This window comes from Nicotiana attenuata, unplaced genomic scaffold, assembly GCF_001879085.1.
Source record: "Nicotiana attenuata strain UT unplaced genomic scaffold, NIATTr2, whole genome shotgun sequence".
NCBI classification, from domain to species: Eukaryota; Viridiplantae; Streptophyta; class Magnoliopsida; order Solanales; family Solanaceae; genus Nicotiana; species Nicotiana attenuata.
This window is the reverse complement of record NW_017672780.1, coordinates 31,667-48,285: the sequence shown is the minus strand read 5'-3', so window position 1 is coordinate 48,285 and position 16,619 is coordinate 31,667. Positions and strand designations below refer to the sequence as shown.

Here is a 16,619-nt window from a genome sequence, read left to right as displayed (position 1 = left end):
AAGCCTGTTGCACACAAATGTAAGCCACCCTCTAGCTTCGAAATTCAAATTCTTCCTCAAGATTTTCACCCCTGCCTGTATCCAATCCGGAATAGTACCCTGATGAGCCAAATGCTCAGCCAACAATGGGCGAACCTCCTCCTTCATTGCCAACTTCTCATTGTATTGAGTTTCGTCTTCATCATCAAAACCCAAATATTCATTGAAAGCTCTCCCAGAAAATACTATGTTTTTGTCTCGCACTTTGGTCGCAATTGAGCCCTTTTTGGTGTGGGCTACATTCCAGTAAAACTCCTTTACCATGTGCTCGTTGGCATCTATCAAGTCATCACAAAAATGCTCCCATCCTACTCTGGTATGAAACTGCCTGTGTACATTGGGGAGAAAGGGCAATAGATCTCGGGTGATTATACTTCTCTCTGTGATCAGCTTTCGTTTAGGCCACAGTTCCCTGAATTTGTGGAAAGCCACCTGGCTAACAAACTGGTCTTCCCAAACCTCTGCTTTTCTTGTTCGTTCGATTCCACCAACCTGAGGCACCCCACTATCCGGAACCTCCTCATCACTATGAGTCCCCCCTGCTGCACTCTCCCCAGATACTGAAGCTGTGGGGGAGGTGGAGTATTCGCTGCTGCCCGCTGCTGAGCCATGAGACGACTCAGACTGAACACTTTGTGGAGCTTGGGCTGTAGGTGGGGCTGGGACTGAGGGGGCTTGCCCCGAGTCAGCTGAGAGCTTCTGAGAAGGAAGATACTTAATCTCCGACTGGTCGTCATCACTCATTACCACTTGTTTTCTTGTTTTCAGTTTTTGTCGGGGAGTGAGTTTTGTTTGTTTCCCTTTTCCTCCCCGGGAGGGTTCACCTCGTCCGGGTAGTTTTCCACCTCGACCTCTTAGTTTAACCATTTCCTGCAAACAAGTATGTCTAACTTTGTTAGTTGAAGCACTGGCAGTGTATAAGTTGATGATTATGGGTGCGGCCGCGTGGGCGGCACCGCGGGCCGCGTGGAAACGATCGCGGGCCGCACTGAACAACCCTCAGAAATGACACCTCTCTGAATCTCCCCAACGCGGCCCGCGTAAAATGGGGGCGCGGCCGCGTTGGGCCAGCGCGGACCACACAATTAGGAACGCGGCCGCGCTGGAGAAGTTAGCTTCACAAGTACTGGGCCAACGCGGACCGCGACAAAATGACCGCAGCCCGCGCTGAGGCAAAGATAGGCACTGAGTTAGGGTTTTACAAATTAGTCCATTTTCGTTCAAGTTCGTGAATCCTAGTTGTCCCTACTCCATTACCCAACATGGAATTCATACCCAGCATCCAAAAACAACATTTAAACTAACCTAATAATTGAGTTCAAGAAAAGAAACGAAAGAACAAGAAGTTACACTACTGGGAAATAGTAAAAAAAATGAAAAATAAACACTAATTAAGGATAATTGCAAGAATTGTTACCGGGAATAAGAAGAATCAAAGCACTTGATGCAACACACAAGAAAATCTCAGATGAACAGTGAAAAATTAGGGTTCAGGAGTTCAGAGTGCAAAAAATGTAAAATGAGGCCTAAGGTTCCTATTTATAGAGAACTGTGGGGCCCCATACTCACCCACTAGCGCGGCCGCGTAAAAATGACCGCGGACCGCGCTGGGTTTAATTTTGAAACCTTTGCAGGAAGTAGCCCACGCGGACCACACAAATTGGGACGCGGCCGCGCAAGACCAACGCGGACCGCAGAAATATGACCGCGACCGCGTGAGCAAACTTCAGAGAACCTGCATCTTCAGCTTATGCCGGTGCGGACCGCACAAATCCCACCGCGGCCGCACTGGCAACTTCAGCCGACTGTGCATTTTTTATACTTTGTTTTGCACTGCTTCAATACAATCCCTGCAACATCTCACAAACATTTAGCTCAAAAATCCTAATGTACAAAGAAAATCAAAGAGAAAGAAAAAAACATGGGTTGCCTCCCAAGAAGCGCCTGATTTAACGTCGCGGCACGACGCATGTTACCATCATATCACTTCAAATGAATAAGTGCCACCACGTGGTTATCATCAATCTTTCCCAAATAGTGCTTGACACGATGTCCATTGACCCGGAATATTTCACCATTCTTGTTCTTGAGATCAAGAGCACCAAAAGGAGTCACACATACCACTTCAAAAGGGCCACTCCACTTAGACTTGAGCTTCCCGGGAAATAACCTCAACCGGGAGTTGAAAAGAAGAACCATATCACCAACCTTGAATTCCTTTCCCCGAGCATATTTGTCGTGAAGGTACATCATCTTGTCCTTATACAAGGACGAGCTGGAGTAGGCATGAAATCTAAACTCATCAAGCTCATTTAATTGCTCAACCCGGAGATTTGCGGCAACGTCCCATTCCAAGTTCAACTTTCTCAAAGCCGACATAGCCTTGTGTTCCTATTCCACCGGAAGATGACAAGCTTTACCAAACACCAACCGATACGGCGACATACCAATTGGGGTCTTGTAAGCCGTCTGATAAGCCCAAAGAGCAGCATCCAATTTCTTCAACCAATCGGTCCTATTAGCATTTACCGTCTTGGACAAGATACTCTTTATTTCTCGGTTGGACACTTCCACTTGACCACTGGCTTGAGGATGATAGGGAGTGGTCACTTTGTGATTTACACCATACTTAGCAAGCAATGAATCAAAAGCCTTGTTGCAAAAGTGAGACCCCCCATCACTAATGATAGCACGAGAGGTACCAAACCTTGTGAAGATACTCTTTTTCAAGAATGCTACTACACTTCGGGCTTCATTGTTGGGTAAAGCCACGGCTTCCACCCACTTTGAGACATAATCCACTGCCACGAGAATATAAGTGTTATCACAAGAGCTCACGAACGGACCCATGAAATCGATGCCCCAAACATAAAAAATATCCACCTCGAGAATCGTGTTGAGAGGCATCTCATCCCTTTTTGAAATACTGCCGGCCCTTTGGCATGCATCACATCTCTTCACCAAATCACTAGCATCTTTAAACAACGTTGCCAATAGAAACCGCAACTCAAAACCTTTGAAGCCGTCCTCACCCCTCCGTGATGGCCATCATAGGGGGAGGAGTGACAAGCCTCCAATATGCTCAACTGTTCACCTTCCGGGACACATCTTCTTATTACTCCATCCGTGCAAATTTTGAACAAGTACGGATCATCCCAAAAAAAATCCAAACTATCCCGTTTGAGTTTCTTCTTTTGGTTGGAAGAGAGCTCAGACGGGGCAGTTCCAGTCACAATGAAGTTGGCGATGTCCGCAAACCATGGCATGTCACATATTGACACAGAAAGAAGTTGCTCGTCGGGGAATGCTTCATTTATCACGAGACCGTCACATGGCCTCCCTTCTTCCTCTAGCCGGGACAAATGGTCCGCAACTTGGTTCTCACTTCCCCTCCGATCCACTATCTCTAAGTCAAATTCTTGAAGAAGCAACACCCGTCTCATCAATCTTGCTTTGGAATCCTTTTTGTTCATTAGATATCGAAGGGCTGCATGGTCCATGTGCACAATCACCTTGGCCCCCATAAGATAGGGCCGAAATTTCTCCATGGCAAATACAATGGCCAATAGCTCCTTCTCCATCACCGTGTAGTTCCGTTGAGCCTCATTCATAGTCTTACTTACATAATACACGGGATGGAACATTTTGTTAACCCGTTGACCCAACACCCCCCCCCCAATGTGACATCACTAGCGTCACACATCAATTCAAAGGGCAAACTCCAATTAGGCGCGGTTATGATAGGGGTAGTGGTCAACTTGTGTTTTAAGAGCTCAAAAGCCTCCATGCATTTTTCATCAAAAACGAACTTGTCATATTTCTCTAGTAGCTTGCACAATGGATTCACAACCCTTGAGAAGTCTTTGATAAACCGCCGGTAGAACCCGGCGTGACCAAGAAAACTCCTCACCCCTTTGACAGAAGTAGGGGGACGGAGTCTAGAAATCACTTCAATTTTTGCCTTATCAACCTCAATCCCATTTTTTGAAATCTTGTGGCCCAGAACTACACCTTCTTCCACCATAAAATGGCATTTCTCCCAATTGAGAACTAGGTTAGTTTCTTCACGGCGAGCCAAAACTCTATCCAGATTCACCAAACATACATCAAAAGAGTCACCAACCACACTAAAGTCGTGCATAAAGACCTCCAATATGTCTTCCACCATATCGGTGAAAATAGCCATCATGCATCGTTGGAAGGTCGCCGGAGCATTGCACAATCCGAACGACATCCGGGAGAAAGCAAATGTTCCATAGGGGCATCTAAAAGTAGTCTTCTCTTGGTCCTTCGGGGCTATTAAAATTTGATTGTAGCCCGAGTACCTATCCAAGAAACAATAGAATGCTCTCCCCGCGAGACGATCAAGCATTTGGTCGAGGAATGGGAAGGGAAAATGATCCTTACGGGTCACCTTGTTGAGCTTCCGGTAGTCCATACAAACTCTCCACCTAGTAATGGTTCGCGTGGGAATAAGCTCATTGTTGTCATTGGGCACCACTGTCATCCCTCCTTTCTTTGGCACACATTGGACTGGAGAAGTCCACGAACTGTCAGAAATTGGATAAACCACACCGGCGTCAAGCCACTTCATAACCTCTTTCTTTACCACTTCTTGCATTGCCTCGTTGAGTCTCCTTTGATGTTGAAGAGATGGCCTTGCATCCTCCTCCAAGATGATCTTATGCATGCAAAATGCGGGGCTTATTCCCCTAATGTCCGCCAAAGTCCATCCTATTGCCCTTTTCCGCTTTTGAAGTACCTCCAAAGTGGCCTCAACCTACAAGTTAGTAAGGTAAGAAGAAAGAATAACTGGAAGAGTAGAATTAGAGCCCAAGAATTCATACCTGAGGTGTGGAGGAAGTGGTTTCAACTCCAACACCGGTGGCTCCTCAATGGATGGTTTAGTTGGTGGAGTTTTGCGATTTTCAAGATCCAAAGATAACTTCCTAGGATCATATGAATATGAACCCATACCATGCAATGTATTCACGCACTCCATCCTACTAGCAATATCTTCCACATCCATGCCAAGAAGTACGGCCTCAAGGGGGTCTTCAACATTCATCATGGAACTTGTGTCATCCACTATCACAGATGTGACAATGTCTACAAGTGAACATACTTCCGTGCTGTTGGGTTGTCTCATTGATTTGCAAACATGAAATACCACCTTTTCATCACCCACTCGGAATGTCAATTCACCAGCTTCAACATCAACCAAAGCCTTCCCCGTAGCTAGGAAAGGTCTCCCAAGAATAATAGGCACTTCGAAATCCACTTCACAGTCCAAAATGACAAAGTCGGCCGGCAATATGAATTTGTCCACCCGGACAAGCACATCGTCAATTATACCCAAAGGTCTCTTCATCGACCGGTCTGCCATTTGAAGTCTCATTGAGGTTGGCCTAGGCTGCCCAATTCCCAAAGTTTTGAAGACTGGATACGGCATCAAATTAATGCTAGCCCCCAAGTCACATAGGGCCTTAGCAAACTCCGCACTCCCGATAGTGCAAGGAATAGTAAAAGCTCCAGGGTCTTCAAGTTTCGGGGCCATAGAATGCACAATCGCACTAACTTGGTGCGTCATCTTTATTGTTTCACACTCCATAGAACGCTTCTTGGTGACTAAATCCTTCATGAACTTTGCGTAACCAGGCATTTGTTCGAGTGCCTCCACCAAAGGAACATTGATTGTGAGGCTTTTCATCATATCGATGAACTTCTTGAACTGATTGTCGCTCTTTTGCTTTGCTAACCGCTGAGGATAAGGTGGAGGTGGTCTAGGCAAGGGTGCCTTGGATTTTGGCACCACCGGTTCCGGAATATCAATTATGTGTTCCCTAGACGGGTTCACGGCCTCTTGAGTTTCCACCTCGGCCTCATCAATATCTATTCTCACTTCCTTGTTCACATTTGTCTCAACCACAACTTCATCAATCAAAGGATCCACATCTTCTCGGAGCTCAATATCATCATTCACCACTTGCTTTTCATTTGAGGTCGCATTGCACCACCTCTTCCACTTCTAGTTGTAACTGCCATCACATGATTGTTACCCCCCTTCGGGTTCACTACCGTGTCACTTGGTAGCGCACCCTTAGGTCGGGTATTTAAAGCTTGAGAAATTTGTCCTATTTGCACCTCTAGGTTCCGGATAGATGTGTTATGTGAAGCCAATTGTGCGTCAGAATCTTGGTTCATTTTCATCATCTGCTCGAACATCATTTCTATCCGTCCCATATCACTCCCAGAAGAACTAGACCCTTGCGACTGAAAGGGGGTGGATTGTTTGGTTGTTGGAACATGGGGGGCCTTTGAAAGCCTTGCCCCCTACCACCGTTATTCCACCCTCCTTGATTGTTATTGTTGTTGCTCCAATTGTTGTTGTTCCCGTTCCAATTGCCTTGGTTGTTACCTTGATTACCCCAATTGTTGTTCTGATTGTTATTGTTCCAATTGTTACCACCTTGTTGTTGATTATTATTATTCCAATTTCCGCAGCCTTGTTGATTGCCCCAATTGCCTTGGGGGCGCCATTATTGATTCCCTTGATTTCCTCTATTTCCTTGGTAGTTATTGACATATTGGCATTCCTCACTTTGATCATCATAACACTCGTTCGAATAACCACCACCATCATTGTTGTTGTCAAATTGCTCACCATTACCTTGAGATTGTTGTTGCCCTATTTGCCTCCTTTTTAGCATAGAAACATTCTCCATTGCATTGACTTAGCGAGGATTTTGTACTTGTTGCAATTGCGCCTTCGCCAACTGATTCATTGTTGTTGTAAGTTCGGCAATAACTTGGCCATGATCATTCAATTCCTTGTGCAAATGGATGACCGTGGGGTCACCTTGGGGCAAATTTGCTCGGCTTTGCCATGCCGAAGAAGTGTCGGCCATTTCATCAAGTACATCACAAGCTTCTTGGTAAGAAAGTTTCATAAAGTTCCTACCGGCCAACTGGTTCACAATGCAATGATTCGTGGTGTTGATGCCCCTATAAAAAGTCTGCTGGATCATCGCCTCAGTCATGTCGTTGTTAGGGCACTCCTTTACTATTGTTCTATATCTTTCCCATATCTCGTGCAAAGGTTCCGTTGGCATTTGCTTGAAAGCTAGAATTTCGTCCCGAAGAGCTGCCATATGACTTGGAGAAAAGAACTTGGCAACAAACTTGTCCGCCAATTCATCCCATGTGGTGATAGAATGATTGGGGAGCCTTTCCAACCAGTCCAACGCTTTACCCCGAAGAGAGAACGGGAAAAGCCTCAATCTCAACGCATCCTCGGACACGTTTGTTTGTTTACTTCCCCAGCAAGTATCTACGAACCCCTTCAAGTGCTTGTAAGCATTTTGGTTGGAGGCGCCCGTAAAATACCCTCTTTGCTCGAGCAAGGTCAACATAACATTTGTGATTTGAAAGTTCCCCGCCCGGATTCGGGGAGGAACAATGGCGCTAGCATATCCTTGATTTGGCAACACCCGTGGGACCGCTCTTGGAGGTGGCGGAGGAGGGTCTGGAACGTTGTCATTTATATTGGCCTGGCGGCCTCTCCTTGGTCTGGGAGGTACAAGAGGCACCTTCTCATCTCCAATATCCTTACCTCCTCCCCCACAATCACGTTCCCCAAAGGGTCATTTCCGTTTAAAGCCATAGTACCTGATTAATTGATACAAACAAAATTAGTAAACAAGGAAAGAGAAGCAAAACACAAAACTATCCAAACCGATAGTCAACACCGTAAGCTCCCCAGCAACGGCGCCAAAAAGTGATCGCTGCCGACTCAACACTATACTAAGGTAGGAAGAGCGGGTCGCAACAGCTTTTACCCGATAGTGGATCGGGATCAATTTTCCACAGGGAGCTAGAGAGGGAGTTGTATTATCTGCTTAGTTTAGAATTGTAGTTGTGCTTCTAATATCACTTCTAACATTTTCGGTTTTGATTTTTATATCTTCTACTTTAAGACTAATATTTGAAGCTAAATTATGCTATGAAGATATTGCTAAGTTGTAATTAATATAGAGAAAGGCACTAGGGCGTGGCATTACCTAGGTGGCTAATTAAGGGGTAGATGCTACTAAGGGTAAATTGACTTATTTGGGGCTTATGCTATAACCGTTGCTCAATTGTACCCACTCTCATACCTCTCGGTAGAGAGAGTGATTTTGCTCAATTGACTCTCTCGAGACCAATTGGGTAGGCCAATTTTACCAAGCAACTAGGGTTCAAGTGGGGTAATTACTCTCTCGAGGTTTAACCCGTTAATTGGGACTACCATTTCTCATGGGTCCATCCCAATTTCTTGTTGGGTCAATTTTGGAGTCATAGACTTTCTTTCTCAAGAAGAGTCAAACCCACCAAGCTAGAATCAGTAACCACCAATCCTTAATGAAAACCTAAAATTAACCCAAATAGCAAACACCCAATATCAATCTAGCCTTAGATTGCAACACCCATTAATTACCCACACTAGGGTTGAACCACAACCCTAGTTAGTGAGTTTAGCTACTCATGCTAGATGCAAAAATTAAAGAAATAGATGAAGAAGCAAACATAATAATTGATTACTAAGGAAGAAATACAAAATTAGAGGTTAAAAATGCCAAAAATGGCTAAACCCAATGTTCTCACGAGCTCAGCAGCCTTCGGTATACAAAACTTAACCTAAAAATGGAAAAAGGATCTATTTATTGTGGCTGAAAAACTTGGACAAAAATACCCCTGCGGGGTCAGCGCGCTTGAAGATTGGCTCTCTGAAGTTGAGGATAGCGGGCCGCACAAAAGTGTAGCGTGGCCGCATGAGATCTGGCGCGGACCGCGTGAATGTGACCGCGGCCGCGTGGCTTGCTTTGGTCCCCCAATTTCATCTCTCTGAATCTCTTCACGCGGACCGCGTGAAAATGTGGCGCGGCCGCGTGAGCTGAACGCGGGCCGCGTAAATCAAACCGCGGCCGCGTTGTGAGAGTCCTGAATTAGCACTTCTCTGAATCTCCTAGTGCGGCCGCGTGCACTTTTGTGCGGTCCGCACTAGGATCTTTTTCCTTCACTTTTCTTGGCTTTTGATGCTTGAGCAGGTTTCACTCCGTTTTGAGCCGATCTTTGACAATTCAGTCACTTTGTCGCTCAAACCTGCAATCAAGCACAACCTGTGAGCATTTTGGGATTATTTTGTATCAAATTATACTCAAAGCATAGGCAAGTAAGGGCATAAAACACGTTAAAATCTTACTTATCATTCGCCATGCACCTTCACTGAAAGATTGCGTACAGCATGTGGAATATTGACGAAAATGTGAAATTTTCAAACTAATATATTCCAAAAAGACTTTCCTTTGGAGCTTGCATAAGGAACTCAACAAACATTAAATTGTGATATTACATATACATTTTCATAGTTTTGATTGCAAATGTATCTGGATATCTTCTAGCCATACCACTGCCTTCCAAGCCCTTTCATAGCCCGAACTACCAATCGCACCACTATCTATTAGTTTGGTTTGACTCGAACTTCTATCATGTCACGCTTCCTGACTTTCTTTGTGCTAGCCAATAAGTTATGTACTTAGGGGCGCTGACTACCCCTGCTCAATGCCCTACACCCTTCTCATGAGCGCTCAAGTTTCATGCATCCTCAGGTTTGGTAGGATGTGTAGGAAAGGATAGCGCTCTTAGTTAGCATAATAACAGAGGTACGAGATAAAAGGGGGATTTCCACTTTGCCTTACTCAAACTTGAATCGAGCTTTTACATTTTGGTTTTAACTTATAAATACGGAGTATAAAATATTTTACACTATGGATGAATGATTACATGTTATAGTAGGCTAATCACTTTATTTTTAGGTAACTAATCCACTTATTACTTGTAATAGTATCTCTTTTAATATCTAATAGAGTTTAAAAATTGTAAAAAAGTCACCGAGATATAAAACTTAATCCCAAGTTTTAAGCTAAACACATTAGAAAGAGATTACTTTAGGTTGTACAGGACTATTAGCTCTTTATTCTACTATTTATTTGAGAATGGTAAGCGTAGTGGTATATAAGCTAAAGCTTGGAGCGTCATCGACATGAAAATTGGAAAAATATTGTCAAGAAAATTGGTTAAAATAGCACGGTAGTTTTCGGATTGGTCATTCAAAAATAGCCAGCGTTTACCAAGTCAATGAAAAATAGCCACTATTTTGCTGTAGCAGAGACCGGTCCAGCATAACATACTGGAGTTCGGTGCACCTGCGTATTAACTCCAGCATATTATGCTGGAACGGTATACTTTGCTGGCTCCAGTATAATATACTGGAGACTGGAGCACCGGTGCTCCAAACTCCAGTATATTATGCTGGACCGGTATACTTGCTGAAACTCCAGTATATTATGCTGGAGTTCTAGTGTACTTATGCTAGAACTCCATCATATTATGCTGGAACTCCAGCATACTTATCTTGGAACTCCAGTATAATATGCTGGAGTTCAAGTATACTTATGCTGGAACTCCAGCATAATATGCTGGCGTATTTTTCGGGTTTTGAACAGTGTTTTCCCTCAGATTTATCTTTACATGAAAAGTGGCTAAATATCGATTACTTTTGAAACTGGGTTATTTTTGAACGACCAGGTGTACATCTGGCTATTTTTGAATTTCACCCAGAAAATTGAAGTTCAAACTGTTAAGAAATAGGCCAAATACATAGACAGCCCATTAAACTTGGCCCAATTTTTCATTTTCGCACTTTAACTCAGCTTTGTTCCATTTTGTTCCTCCTACCCCATTTCTTTTGTTCCACTTTGACACAAAAGCTGACTAGATTCCATGTGTGATTTGCTTCACCCTTGTAGGCACGTGAGAGCCATATTTTAAGCCAAATTTCATACTCCCAACGTAGAGGCGGATCCAGAATTTAAATCCTATGGATTCAATTTTAATGTTTTTAACATTGAACCCATTATATTTTTAAAGTTAAGGGTTTTATATCTATTTTTTTTTACAATTTTAATGAATTTTTACATACAATTTTTTACTCCGCGTCGAAAGTTATGGGTTCAGTTGAACCCATAGTTATTACTGAAAATATATATATAAAAATATTTTTTCCACGGGAGGGGGGCAAAAAAAAACGAAAAAAATAATAATTTGAAATTACAAAAAAAAGTATTTTTTTTGCGGGGTTGGGGGTGGGGTGGGCGGGGGGTGGGAGTAGCAGCTGGGTATTTGCACGCGCTGCATTTTTACCTGGGAGAAAAAATTTTGTGCCAAAATGGAACAAAAAAAATGAGGTTGGAGGGCCAAAATGGAACAAGGCTGAGTTAAAGTGCCAAAATGAAAAATTGAGCCAAGTTTAATGGTCTGTATATGTATTTGGCCTAAGAAATATTTCATCATCATTAAACTCTTCATTAAATAGGCCTGCGAACTTTAAACTCTGTTCTTTTATTACTTTTTTCTCAGATAAAAGTAAGCTTCACATTCTTCAATACAATAAAATGACGGCTATTAAAGGTTATCATTACATATTTAATACTTATTAAAGCTATTTATGTGAGCCATTATATATAGATATCCAATAAGTTCATACATATGTTAGCTTTTTCTCCTACCCTCTTTCATCTTTTTCTTAAATGAAAATGAAAACAAAATTGCTACATAAGACAATATTAAACATCTAAATCAAAACCTCTAAAACAGAAAAAAAAAAAAAAACATGATTAACTAATCAACCTTTTCCTACACTCTAACTATAAAGGTTAATATTATTAGCCTGATTTTGTCGTTCAACTTCCCCTTGAAATTGATTTCGCTTGTTTTTCCTATTTATTTAATGGTGGTAGGGTAGTGGTACTCTCTATAAGCTAAGCGTGGCAGTTCCTTTGACATATAAAAACTGGAAGAAAAAAAAAAGATTTTGTCGAGAAAATTTGCGTTCAAAATGTGCAGATTAAATAATATTCCTGATCATCATATATTTTCACTAAATAGACCTGCAAACTTTATTCTCCCACTATTTCTTTTCATTTATAAGTAAACTTCACTTTTTTCAATGTAAAAAATGACAGATATTCAGAGTGATCATTACATATTTAGTACCTACTAAAGCTATTCATGTGTCAGCATATATATATATATATATATATATATATATATATATATATATATATATATATATATATATATATATATATATATATATATANTATATATATATATATATTCATTGGCTTAATTTCCTGGGGGACTCTAGTATCAAAAATTCCCGGTATTTCGTCGTGAAAGTGTCACATTTAGATTGTTCTTGTTAAAGGAAAGAGCCGAATAGACAAAGGTTTACATGACCGCTCGCTTTGGACAAGATGCCATAGTATAAGAAGAAGGCCTTTGTTTGCAAAGATGACTTTCCCGCTTTCCTTTGCGAGGGAGGTTTGTGCACATGAATTAATAGTCAAAGTATAAGGAAGATGACATAGAGCATAGAATGAGATTGATGCTTCGAATGCCCAGTTTTCAGGGGTTGTGATAGAAGGAGCTGTGGCACTTTCGGAAGGGGGAATCAGACTAGGCTGTCACTGTTCTAGAAGAGGAAGCGTAGCTGGCACGTTGAACCATGTCTGTCAACGGTGAAAGATAGCCACTAACTAATACTCCTATAAGACAAAATCAAACATGTAAATCAAACCTTTTAAATAGAATAAACAGTTTATTAACTAACCAACAACTATAATTATAAAGGTTAGTATTATTACTCCCTCTGTTTCAATTTAGATGAGGTAATTTAACTCGATACGGAATTTAAGAATAAAAAGAAAACTTATGAAATTTGTGGTATTAAAAGCTTAAAGGGTAAAAGCTTTGTGAGATATGACATTTGTGTAGTTATAAAAGCTTTTCATTAAGGATAAAATGGATAAAATAAAAAGTTTAAACTTTAAAGTTGAATTATTTTCAATTGTAAAAATGTGTTTCTTTTTTGAAAGCATTAACAATAGTAGTGTCTTTCATTCTATAAATGGAAGAAAAAATATCAAACAGAAGTGGAAAGGGAAACAGTTTAACAAAAGTGCAATCAGTTCATCTATTCTAACAATAGTAGTGTCTTTCATTCTATAAATTAGACTAATTGACAAAATCCATCTTTCCAAGTGAGAACTGCACATATATAGAAAGTTAAAAAGTAATGTCTGAAAAGTATGAGCAGCTACCACCAGCTCCAGCCCTCAAGATCATCAGCACTAGTATTTTGCTCTATATTCACATCATATAATTCCTGATTTTGTTGTTCAACATCAGAATTACCCCATAATTGCATAGACAAGTCGAAAATTTCTCGATGAATAGGACGATCTCCGTCGGGATTATCTCCGTCTAGATCCCTAACTGTATTGAAATTATCCTCTAATGCTATGATCTTATTAGTTAAATCCTCTCCAAGAATTTTCAAGTTGGAAACTGAATCCATAATGTGATTATGAAGTTCATCTGAAGTAGGATATGGGAAATACCCGTTGTTGCAGTTGAAATGCCACATTGATTTTAAAATAGCCAAAACCTGATGATCTTCATCGTACTGATCTTCGTTGTTTAACTGATCATTATCATTCTGTTGAGTTTGATCTCGGCCTTCAGGGGTATCGGACGGTCCTCCTTTTTCAAATTTGGAAAATTTAGGCACTATGAACTTAAATTTGCAGATTTCAGACATTGGACGTTTTCCTTTTTCATCTGCTTTTCGTTTTTCTTCTTCGTCCACCTCTGCCTCCTCCTCTTCTTCATTGTCATTTTCTTCTTGATTTTCATCATTTTCACCTTCATTATCTTGTTCAGATTCTTGATTTCCATTTTCTTGTTGTTCAGTATCTTGATTGTCATTATGATCTCCATTTTCTTGTTGTTCAGAATTTTGATGATTGGTATTATGTTCTCTGTCTCCTGCATTCTCCGTATGTTCTTCTTCCTGTGATTCTCCTGTTTCCTCCTCCTCTTCTTTCTCTGTTTCTTCTTCTTTATCATTCTTGTTTTCTTGATTTCTGTCCGCTTCTCCTTCATTTGGTTTAGATTCAAGATTTTCTTTCTCTTCTGAATCTTGATTTCCATCATCTTCTCCTCTTTCATTCTTCTGCTGCCCTTCTTCTTCTTCATCATCGATACAAGTGTTGAGACCGAACAAAGCATAGTATTTCCGGGGATCAACATTAGTTCTGCATATTTCAAAAACAACCTCTACTGTGGCATTGTTAATTCCTTCTTCATCTTCTTGTTCATCAGTAGCAGTCCGGCGTCTTTTACGTTCAATATTTCCTGTGCAATTAGTGGAACAAGCGTCAGAAATAACAAGTTCTTCAGCTTGCTCCATAATTTGAGTGAAGGACTCGGGACAAGATAGATCAAAGGCTCCATTTTCTAGTAGATTTTGGTCCATCATGTCACCATTGTCATGTGATGGAGTTGAAGATGAGGATGAAACTCCTCCACCTTCTGGACTATTTGGTTCTTCATCTGCACCCAACATTTTGGATTTTGAGAGAATGAATATTCACTCCAAACACAAAGATGAGTATCAAGTGCAGTAGAGTGTTTATTTGAATACTTAATGAAAGTGACTCAAGATATTGATTTATAAGAAAGATGGTATGCTATGGTCACAGTGTAACATTTTCTCTAACAAAATCGGTTTAAACTTTACCCTCTCTATTTCAATTTCGAAACTAGTACGTATACTATCTTATTTTTAGTGTATTCTATTCCTTTTTCTTATGCAAAATTAATGATAAAATATTATTCTCTTTGAAAATTACATATTTTACCAAAATATCATTCGATTCTCTAGCTGTTTTAGTACATTTGCTTAAACAACGAGAAATATCTCTATAATTTTTCCTATCATTTTTAATTTGCTTACATAAGTTGATTTTAAACGAAAATTATATAGTACAAAAATGTTGGATCTCAAGTTTTTTCTCAAACACAAGTCAACTTTGTCAGTTTCTGGATAGAAAGAATTACAAGAAAATACACATGATTTCATACCATAACAAAAAATGGCCCATATTTTTAAGTTTTACCTCACCTAGCCCACGTTATACATATTTTAAAAACTGAAATGGTAGTTTAAATTCTTAAGCATTATGACCTTTCCATATCTATGTAGCGGTTACATATCCTCTCCAGGAAGAGGTCTTCTAAAAGCTTCTTCTTTGCTACTCGTGTTTTTCAATTACAATTGCTTAAAATTAGAGTGTCAATTGTTATTACTCCCTTCGTCCTATTTTTATTGATTTTAGTTGGAAATATTGTGCTTTTGAAAACACTAGCAAATTCAAAATTTGTGTTCTTACAGCCATTGCTTCTAAAAGTTATGGAGTTAAATCTATGTTCTCACAACCATTGCTTTCACTCTCTCTTCTTCTCACATCTTCTACATATGTTTCAAGGGACCTGCTTGCAATGTAAGAAAATTGAAGAGTAGAAGTCCACCATTGGAGACCATTCAAAGCTTTGTTTTTGAAAATGGTCTTTTTGAATTTGTTAGTTGTTTGGATTGGGTGTTGTTCCAATTGATTGAAAATATCAATAGGAGTTCAAAATTTAAATTTGAAGTGATTTGGAGTAGATTTGAGCAAGATTTGAGTTAAATTTCAGAAAAGACGCAAGGAAGAAGACAAAGTCAGTTTTTTGTATAATTATGTATAATCTTGTATAATAGTGTATATTAGTATAGAAACACAGCTTATACACTATTGTACACTTTTATACACCTTTATACAAGCGTCTGTAGACGAACTTCTTCCACGATTTTCAGTTGCAATTCTCGTTCAAAACCAGTCCAAATCTCCATTAAATGACTTCAAATTTTATATACAACCTCCTTATACTATTTCTAACAAGTCTAAATAACACCCACTCCAAATTTCTCACAAAATCAAATTCGAAATTTAAACCCACATATTTAAGCTTGTTAAAAATCTAATTTTCGCCACCCAAATGAATTTAGTTTGTTGAATTAATATTTGAGTCACAGTTAGTTATTGATTCGAAAATAAATTTAAAAGCTTGAGGAATCTTTTTGAAAAATTAAATAGTAATTTTGAGAATCTATTGGAGTTGGATGTTGAATCTTAGCCTATTATTTTTGGGCTAGTTGATTGTAAATTAAAATATGAGCTATAAAATTGAAAAGTAGGGAGCCAGTTATTCTAATGTGAAATTGTCCCTTCTGAATATTCAAGAAATTTATCATCATTACATATCTATCACCTTTATGTCTTCTTAAAAAATTTTCCAGTCTCAAGAAATCATCCTGTCATTGTTATCTACCTATCACCTTTTTGTGTTTCAAGACCCATTTTTCCTATTTTCAAGAATTTTCACATAGTCTCCTTTTATTCTCCTACGATCCCGCTTCTCGTTCCTCCACTATAAAACCCAACAGCCGTGTTGAAGAATTTTAAAGAGCTTCCTCACATATATATTTACTTCCACATAAATAAGGAAACAAAATTTTTGAGACACTTGAAAATTTATATCAATTATAAAAGTGTTAAGAATGAGGTAGGAGGGACAACAACAACAACAACAAAAAA

At 40.0% G+C, this 16,619-nt stretch overlaps 1 protein-coding gene across 1 annotated transcript; it reads right to left on the bottom strand.

Moving 5' to 3' along the window:
- Nucleotides 1-13,237: 13,237 nt before the first annotated feature.
- Nucleotides 13,238-14,548, bottom strand: LOC109214480 (high mobility group nucleosome-binding domain-containing protein 5-like). Its single transcript, XM_019378399.1, has one exon. The coding sequence runs from the start codon at nucleotides 14,546-14,548 to the stop codon at nucleotides 13,238-13,240; it is 1,311 nt and encodes a 436-aa protein (XP_019233944.1).
- Between the last annotated feature and the right edge of the window lie 2,071 nt (nucleotides 14,549-16,619).